This window comes from Cyprinodon variegatus, unplaced genomic scaffold, assembly GCF_000732505.1.
Source record: "Cyprinodon variegatus isolate N-32 unplaced genomic scaffold, C_variegatus-1.0 Scaffold72, whole genome shotgun sequence".
Lineage (NCBI taxonomy): Eukaryota > Metazoa > Chordata > Actinopteri > Cyprinodontiformes > Cyprinodontidae > Cyprinodon > Cyprinodon variegatus.
The window spans coordinates 406,476-416,499 of record NW_015150525.1 but is presented as its reverse complement, the minus strand read 5'-3'; the positions used below and the strand labels follow the sequence as shown (position 1 = coordinate 416,499).

Below are 10,024 nucleotides of genomic sequence, written 5' to 3'. Positions count from 1 at the left end.
TGTTTCTGAAATATGAATGCTAATTAACCTAATGCTCCATTTATACAGGTCACTTCTATCTTTTTGTAGATATTTAATTTGGAGCTAATTATTTAATTTCTAATGACTTTTTCCCTATGGTAGGGGAATTCTGATTTGTGGTTAGTAAAATTAAAATATTTAAGCTAAAAATCAAAATTTTCCATTGGAACAGCATTTTTACATTAAAAACTGAATAATTTGTCAATTTCAATTCAGTCTAGAGTCACAAGGCTGTTTTTGAGGGTTTTAATGCAATTTCAAAGATGAAATATTGCCGTTTTTTTTTTGTTTCACAAAAATATACCGATAGAAATGCTATTGGCTGAACGGACGTTTTTTTTTATTAAACCTATTCAAATAAGGAAGATTTTTTTAAAGTTTTGATTTGTTTTTTTTAACTCCCAGAAAGCTGAGTAATGCACTGCTGTAGCATGTGAAAGTATACCAACAGCTTGACATATGTAATACCAAGAGCGACCACTGGAGGGAGGCACAGATAGTTTATTGTACTGCATGGACAAGTCAAGATGTACAGGTTTAATTTTAATCTTACATTTATTAGCTACTGAAATGTTTTTTTTTGTTATTAAAAACTATTTGGTGATATTAGAAATAGTTTTGTTTGTCATTTTCATTCTGTTAATTTTTACAACAGAAACAAGAATGGAGACAATTGAAAGAGCAGTGGCTTTATTCAAGTCCAGCGTGTTTTATCACAGATACCTTTCATTTGATGAACCTAAACCATCATGTTATATAATCTGCTGCCAAACTGAAACAACCAGCTGTCCTTTGGTACAAGGATTTTACTACTACAAAGATATGTGGATGATATAATGCCTGTTTTTCCCTCTACCATCTATGTGCAAATCAAATAGTTCTGAATCTCTGAAAATGATTAAACCAATAAGAGTGGGAGCGCTGCTTCCCATCACCAGACATAACTGATCTAAATATGACATCCAGGCCAGTCAGAGCTACACCGCCTATGGCAGTGAATGGCAACGCTTGATTTGCAAAAACATAAAAGATCTTCCAGTAAACAGTTAAAACAAAAAGCTGTCAGATTAGTTGTCTGGAAAAAATTATATTTCCAACCTCTTTCTTATAAAGCAATCAAATATGAAAACAGTTGGATATTTTAAAAATAAACCAAATTTTCTAAATAAATGTATAAATACTGGAAACAGGCTTGAACCAAACTGCTGCATCAGTAGGAGAAAAAACCGCCCCACTGATCTAATATTTAAACTTTGAAGAAAGCATTGATTAAGCAACATAACGTTTTTTGCATAACATTCAACGTTAGCCGATCCAACCAAATAAATTACATTCCTGTTTTTTTTGTAAACGATGACCAACAACTGAATGTGATTCATTTTATGATTATTTTGGACAAATATTAGAGTTCCTGGTTTTCTCAGGGTGGAATGGAAGGAGGAGTCATTTTCCTGTGTAGGGTAACAAAGGGTAAAGCGGATGCCACCAGTCCATAAGCTTCACGCTGTGCACAGGATCCAGGACAACCTGCGTCCCGCCCTGATCCCCTCTCTGCTTTCCACGCTGAAGAGGAGAATCCTGGAACAGCAGACGGACGCGATGGTGGCGCATGTCTGTGCTCACGTTGATTGTGAACTGTTAGCAAAACAAGAACATCAGATTAGAGGGTTTTTATGGAGAGAAAAAGAAGCGGGTAATGTACATTTTTTGTTTCTTTCAGAGAATCAAATTGTTGTACTGCTCCAATCCTTAACTTGAATGCTTTGATTTTAAAGGAATTTATAAAGTTACTTCTTAAAACATCAACAAACCCACTGATTATAAAAACATGAATAAATCTGAAAGACTGAGATATATTTTTCACTATAACTTTTAGTGACACCTTTATTTTAACAATTGGTCAAATTTATTTTTCAATTCCTTGTTCCAAAAAACTCACATTATGTTAACTAGTCTCTGGTCCGTCATCTTGATGCTTCCATGACTCTTAATCTTGTGAGCAGAAACCAGTTACATATAACAGCCAAAATATGCTGCACTCCGTTGCTAATTTTTAATGACAACCCCAAATACTGTGCTGAAAATATCCATTATTTATTGCACAGTCCAAAGGAGACGTTCTACCTAATCCTTAGCATCAGCTATATCGGTAAAAGTTTTATTGAACTACATCTCTGCTACCCAAATGTATTGTTAACGTGTTAATGAATACATTTTTTTTTTTACATTAATCCAAACAGATTTTCTTTTAAATTTTCTTAAATTGTAAAGGATGCTCCAACCTGGACCCACTTCCAAATCGTCCCATTGGAACAGAGATCCTCACAACATGACTACAACTCCAGATAGCAGTTTGTGAAACGTCAACACAAGCTATTTCACAGATGCTTTTTTTTTTTTTTAAGTTATGTTTTTTTATGAACCTTTTTAGTATTTATTCTAACAAATAAAAGTTTTCTTCAAAAATTAGAGTCCTTGGTCCAAAGCAAACACAAATTATGTGGTTTATTAGTCTCCACTTTCAAGCTACCATGTTTCACAGCATATACGGATTATATTATACAGGAATGAGTAACTAATTTAATGGTTTTTAATGCTCTTAGAAAAAAATTAATGCCGTCAACAAAGAGCCTTGAAAATCTCTCTCTCTCTCTCTCTCTCTCTCTTAATATACAAACATAAGAATATAAATATATATAACAAACACGGCAAAAATCCTTCGTCATCTTAACCCTCAACAGGCTGCAGGTATGTCCCAAGTTCCCCGTTTTTCATCCACTTTTGTTGAATTTGCATTTTCTTTTTAAATCCCACTATAATCACATTTAAGGAATTTTAATGCCAATTTAGGCCTTAATTCAAAAAGTAACAATTTAATGACTTTTAATGATCACCAGAAACTGTGATATATATATATATATGTAATGCTGCTGCAATTAGTCGATGTTATTGAAGATGAAAATTCGTCAGCCTGTCTATCGCCTATTTTGTTCTGAGCAACCGGCTCATCTGAGTTAAGGCAGTTCCGCTCCATAGCCCTTATTTTGTGTGCACACCACTAGCAAATTGGCTCCCTTTCTCTCTTCTGTCTCGAGCTTCTGTTACTGTTGGTTCTGGTTTGAGCGTGACATGAAAATGGCAGCGGCAGGCCTCTAGAAAACCTAAAGTATCCAAAGTATGGGAATACTTTGGAACGGTGATAGAGTGGTTTGCACAATCTGTAAGTCTTTGTTGCCTTATCATGGCAGCACAACCACTATGCACGAGCACCGTAAAAGGAAACACACAGGAGTGGTTGGGGATGCTTCTGAAAAGGAAAGGACGACGTCGATAACATGATTCCTGTTTAAACGCCTAGTAAGTAATGCTCTTTATAAACCTTGTGAAGTACGATGACTGACTGTTTTTGGATGTTAAGCCGGCCCCCTCAACTCTTTGGTAATCTTTTGGTAAACTACAATGAATAACGCTATGCACGCGCATTTATAGTATTTTTTGTGCTTTTGAGACGGCGGCAGACTCGAGACAGAGGCTTTATCGAATTAACACACAGAAAAAGATAGAATGGACCCTTTTTTTTTTAACTTGGCACCACCATCCTGCGGCTACTCTGCCAACATCCATATTTTTTTGTCAAGTAGTCATTAAGATTGATCGACTGGTCGAAAAATGAATTGTTAGAAAATGAGTCTTTAGTGAAAGCTCTACTAATATATGGCACTGATTTTATTGCATTAACACGCAGGTACTAGAATTAGAATCAGCTTGTCTTTGAAGATAAATCCTGTAAGGATATCAGTAGTAATGATTATATTAGCTATCAGGATGGGGTATACTTGTTTTAGAGGTGAATTGAGTTCCATGAAAAAAGAAAATCCACCCACCAGGGTAAGTGTCAGTCCCATGACAACAGGGATGAAGATGTAGTTGAGCGTGGTGACCTGAAGCACACAGCAGTCAGAGTCTGGATTCATATGAACGTCTTCATATTGTTTTGGCAGGTGCAAAGACTTGGCACAGCCGTTCTTTCCCTGCAGGGATGGAGACTGGTTTAGAAAGCTATCACAGCAGGGGATCACAACAACCAAAGGGTATTCATTTAAACCAACTGTGTGCAGAACAAAGGCAAAAGTGACAGTTTGTTCCTTTAAAAAAAAAACAAAAAAAACACACAGGCCCTTTCTCAATTCACAAGAAGGCAAGTACGGACTTGTGTCCTCGCCAAGTATGTTCTTGAGAAGAACACAGTAAAGTGTGAACTCTGGTAGAACAGGAGCACGCAGCATAAATATGGGTCAATTGGAACAGAAGCGTACTCGTAAAGTCACCACATGCCCGACTCATCTAGGGCTGCATGTCACCTCCTGTTATTAATAGTCTCTAGATAATAATTCTTACTCTTTTCATTTAGTGGGGGAATAATAATGAAGACAGTCAGATAAACACAAATCAAACATTTTCCCAAATAAAAACACTCGCCATCAGAGCCACCAGTACTTTACACACTATGCACGCTATGCAGAGAGAGGGCTGCTGCAGACGGGCTATTGTTAGCCCTGGCTGCCGTTACGATTGGAGGTCCGCTGGTTGCCGCAGTCCTCTTAACCTGGAATTTGTTTTTTTTTTATTACACATTAAATCAGTAAATGGGCCATATAGTGATACTTAAAAATCTGATATTCTCGCCTTAAATAATCTTAAAAAATACTTTTTTTCCGGTTTGTCGGAAGCATCTTGCTAACCAGTTAGCAACTAAGTGCTAGTAGGATCCCAATGAGAAATTCCATTGGGACCAAGAAGTGCTAAATTGGTGACTTAGAAACTACACTGTCTAGGAACGCTATGGACAGCGGAAACATGCAAGAGGAGGAGAGTTTAGTGTCGGAGGTCGTGGATGAGTCTCCTCCGTCATACAGTTTTTATTTAGAGGAGAAAAGCTGGGACGAAGATGTTGTGGAAGAGGATGCGAGGAGCTTGGTTTGGTGTAGAAGGCTTCCAGCCGTACATGTTTGAGCCCTTGCCTCGGAACGCTGCTAGTTCTGTTAGCTCTACGCCTGCTGAAGACACAGACGTCCATCCCCGTGAACACTGGGACGGAACTCAATGGAAAAGGAAATTATTCTTATTTCAACCGTTGCATATATTAGCTGCGCCATATGAATCACAGATGACCGTTGATATTTGATTGGCTGAATTTAGATGTTCAGGCTGATGTATAACTAACAGGCCTGCATAAGATGACAAGAAAAAAAAAATTGATTTTAAGACAGGATTTTAAAAAAAAATAAAATTTTCTAACTTTTGGGACAATATGGTCTGATAAAAAATACATTTATATACATGTTTAAGCCAGAATGATTTGACATTTAAATATTACTTCCCTACGACTTTAACTTAATACTCTGAGCTCTGTTAAAAGCTGCTGCTACAGCAGTGCATGCTGGGACAGCTGTCGATCTCAAGAACGGACAAGTCTGCTCTGATGCATGCTGGGTAAATAGGGAGGGGCGAGAACAAGATTCAGGAACTTTGTCCTTTCTGGGTTTGCTGTTCTTGTGAATTGGAAAAGTTCTAGAGCTGAGGCTGATGATGTTTCACAAGTAAACGTGGAGAAACGACAACAGTTACCTGCTTTTTAAATTTGAAGTTGAACTCCCACAATGCTTCTGGTCGAGTGCCTGACACCTTTTTTACCCAGAAGAGTAAACACTGAAACAATAGATTACAGGCATTTAAAATCCCTAATTCATAATGTCACATTTCAGGTTCAGATCATGTTTATTCTTTTAGTATGAAGAATATTAAAGACAAAATCTTACTTTATAGTTTAAACCCATCACATTGCAGGTATATGATACCCAGAATGGCAAATGTATCAAAGGTATTTTTAAATCTAGCTTTGAAAAACTTTTTAAAAGAAAATAAACAAGCAAGGAGGTCACAAATGGAAAACTTTGTACCTTGGAGTTGAGCAACGTTGTGGGCGTGGAATCTGGCAGCACAGGAATTTTTGAAACCCGCAAGCTAAACGGCTCGTACAAATGGAAAAGAGAGCGGATCACACAAGCCCGCAGACAACGCATCCTATCCATGGAGTCCGGCTGGAGACCAAACGGAAGATCAATTTCAGCCCTGTAGTGCCTTTTAGGTACAAAAAAAAAAAAAAAAAAAAACGTGTTAAAAAAAAACACTACTCAGCATACAGGTTTACCTCAGAACTAATATGACACATTTAGCACCCAATTAGCACCGTTTGCAATAAAGAGTCTAAAATGAAGCAATTGAAGCCACTCACAGCTACAAAAACACCCCAAATGACAGGAAAGGATCATGATGGTTAATGTGCTCTTTTCCTATTAAAATTTTAGTTAATGTTATGGAAATAAATCTTAAACAGTGAGGCAGGGATTCAGCTGCCCATGCTTTGAAAACAGACAACTCCTGCAGATAAGAAGCTTTTAACAAACCTTAGAAAGCTGGGAACTCCTGTGTTCAGAGGTTAAGAAAGCACATCCGATATTTAAAGGTAAAGTTTTAAGATCCAGCTTCTATCTGAAATAAGTCGACTAGAAAGTGGCTAAATCATATATCACATACCGTTTATTCTTCATTCCAAAAATGAACTGAATAACAAAAATTGAACATAATGTGTGCAAGAATCATTTGAAAAGATTACATTCCCATCTAAAATGAGTGGAAACCTGCTTTAAAAAAATAAAAACATAGTTAACAACTGAATTAAAAGTAAAACAGGTGTCAAACGGCACAGTTTAATCATGGCTACTGCTCTGCTACAACAGTAAATCATATCTGTGTATAGAAGGCTGTCAAATCTCAAAATAGTTCTGCACCAAATAGAACATAAAAATAATGTGATAATATAAAATTTAGTTTTATATAAAAATATATATTTTCCCCACAGCTTGGAAAAATCAATTGAATATTCCATAAAATGATGAATTTTAAAACTTTATCTTATTAATGAGCTAATTTTAAATTCCTCACTAATAAAGAATGTGATTATTTATTGTAAAAAGACTGAAATTTCAGTTCCACATCAATCCTAATTAGGAAATAATTCAGGGGTCTGCAACCTGCGGCTCCAGAGCCACATGCGTCTCTTTGGACCCTCTACAGTGGCTCTTAACAGTGTCTAAAATGTATATAAAGAGCTAAGAAATTCACTACAAAATAAATGTCAGTCTTAAAAGCTTTAGTGGTTTTTATAAGATGGATAAGAATAATTAAAAGAACCAGAAATATAGGTTTTTAGAACAATTTTGCTTTTAAGTAGTTTGGAATTTATGTGTTTTAATATTATTTTAAAAGCTAAAAATACATACATTGTTGGTTGTTTAAGATTGCAACTACTTTCATATACAATATAATAATAATAATAATAATAATAATAATAATAATAATAATAATAATAATAATAATATTAATAAAAATAAAAACTATTTTTTTCTCTAAAAAGTCATCTACTTTGCGGGTCTAAACAACTTTTACTTGGTCAGACTCGGGGCAAAATGTCTCTTTGGATATGAAAGGTTATAGATCCCTTTATAATTGATTTAAAACCAATGTGAGTCATGCCTGTTGCCAATTTACTATAGATGTATAGTAATTGAACTTTATTGATCATATTTAAATTTACTCTCTGCATTTGACCCATCCCCATGGGGAGCAGTAGGCTGCCACAGTCAGGGAGCTGCGTGGGGTTAAGGGTTTATATATATTTTTATATAAATATATAAATTATTTCTAAGAGCATTAAAAGAGCATTGAAAAAGCTCTGATTTAGAGCTACTAATTCCTGTATAAACCTTGATCAATTTTTTGTCTTCATGTTTCAAACATGTTTTTTGCTGTGGTGGAAAGATAATAATTGAAGTTCGAGATCGGATTGCCATTATGGGGAAAATGTAGATCTGATATGAGAAGAAAATAAAGCATTTTAAATGCCACTATAATCACATTTAATAAATTTTAATGCCAATTAAGGCCTTAATTTAAAAAAATAATAATTTAATGACTTTTAATGACCCCGCGGAAACCCTATTTATGCATTCGAATGCATTGGGAGTGTTCCTTCCTAATATCTGGTTTGTAATTAGATTGTTTATTTGAATGGATGCATGTTTATCACACTTTTCTGCACCCAACAAACTCACTTGGCCTTATAATTACAACACCCTTATTCATTACAAAAAAGAAAATTAAAAACAATCCACAGCAGTTTCAAGTTAGAAGACATTTCGCTTCCCATCCAGGGAGCTTTTTCAATTCAAAATGTCAGGAATAGCGTTGAGTTCCTGACATTTTGAATTGAAAAAGCTTCTTGGATGGGAAACGAAACGTCTTCAAACTTGGAAACAAAGTCCAGTGGATCGTTTTTAATTTTCTTTTTTTGGAACGACTATGACCTGGATGAATCTTCACCAGCATCACCCTTACTCCTTAATTTGAGGCAATATTTTCCACATCTAATCATATGTTTCATCACATTACAAAACAGCTTTAAAATCTTGAAACTAATCACCTTCTGTAGAGTCTGGTCCAAAAAGCTGCAGTGCAAGTAACTGTCCAGGCGCTTCTGCAGATCAAAGCAAACCTGCACACATCCTCAGGCCGAATGTAGGAAGAAAGGACCAACCAGATGTCTACTGGGTAATCCTCCCCATCACTGCTCTCACTGCTTCCTGGGATCAAAAGGAAACAGCACAATGAACACACCTGGAATAAGTATTCATAGAGTGATCGAAAGATTGGTTTAAAATAGAACCTTTCTTTCTCTTGGTTTTCTTTTTGCGGGTCACTTTGGTTTCGCTCCCCCCTTCATTATCATCATCGGGTTCAGGGTCATCATCACTGCTGCCTGAAGCGTCTCCACCGACTGCAGACGAAAGGACTTCCTCTACCGCCCCCTGGGAGGCTTCCAACCCGCACAGCAATTTTACTGAAACATGAGGCTTATTAGAACACAGTCTCATTTTCATTTACAGTAATTAAACGTTAGCATGTTTTTCACCTTCTTTTTCAATCGCATTGGCGACAGCTTTCTTTACTCTACCAGACTTCACGACGGCTGGGTCCGCATCAGCAAAATCAGCAACTGTGACTAGAAAAAAAATAAATAAATTAGACACATTAAGATAAATACTTTTAATCTCCTAAAACCCGAGCTGGTGTTGTGTTCTAATTACTACCGCCTGTTCAAAGTAACTTCAAAGTAACTTCAGGGCTAACAAAGTGAACGATCAGGGCTGTGTCAAAGGTTGAAGTGTAGCCTCCCGGGGCTAATTAGCTACCTGATTCAGAGCAAACGTCTCCGGCCCTAAACTTCAGCCGTTTTCGGTTCCCTTTCTTGGGCATGTCGACACCACTGATAAAGAAACGACTAACGGGCCTGTGAGTCCTGCCATGGCTCAATGGCAAGCCGAGTTAAAGAGAAAGACAAAAAAATAACAGATAAATTAAAAAATGTTCCGCCGGGGTCTTCAGCCATCATGGAATGACGTCACATCCCAAAATCCCGCGAGAAGGAAAGCTTCTCGCGCTTCTCATTTTCTTCTTCTCTATCTTCGACTTCTGTGTCGTTGCAATACTGCCGCCTTATGGAAATACCAGATATGGCTAAACTATAATGTACATTTGTGGTAGATTTGTCTCTTTTCCCCAGTGTTTGGGTATTTTTAGAAGTGTGTGTGGACTCATGTCAGTTGGCTGTTTAGACTGCACACATCTACATTTAAATATTTTATATATATAGAATAGAATACAGGGCTCGATGTTAACCATTGCCCTATCGCCCGGGGCAAGTACTTTTTATTGTCGGGAGAGTACAAATTTTATTGCATTTGCCCGCCAAATGCAATAAAAAAATATTTTTTTTTAGATTTTTAGCATTGCAATTTGTATTTTTCCTAAGCAGACAACAGTTTAAAGCAAAGTTTAGTTTGAAAAGAAGGTGCAGGAAGGATTGAAAGGCATGTTAACACGG

General features: G+C 36.5%; 1 protein-coding gene across 1 annotated transcript; it reads right to left on the bottom strand.

Annotated features, from left to right (window-relative positions):
* Nucleotides 1-623: 623 nt before the first annotated feature.
* Nucleotides 624-9,540, bottom strand: tmem183a (transmembrane protein 183A). Its single transcript, XM_015372420.1, has 8 exons — nt 9,333-9,540; nt 9,053-9,142; nt 8,807-8,980; nt 8,564-8,723; nt 5,982-6,162; nt 5,650-5,730; nt 3,906-4,052; nt 624-1,656 (listed from the first exon to the last, which is right to left on the bottom strand). Exons 1-8 carry the CDS (start codon nt 9,394-9,396, stop codon nt 1,465-1,467), a joined length of 1,089 nt encoding a protein of 362 aa, XP_015227906.1. The 5' UTR covers nt 9,397-9,540; the 3' UTR covers nt 624-1,464.
* Nucleotides 9,541-10,024: the final 484 nt, after the last annotated feature.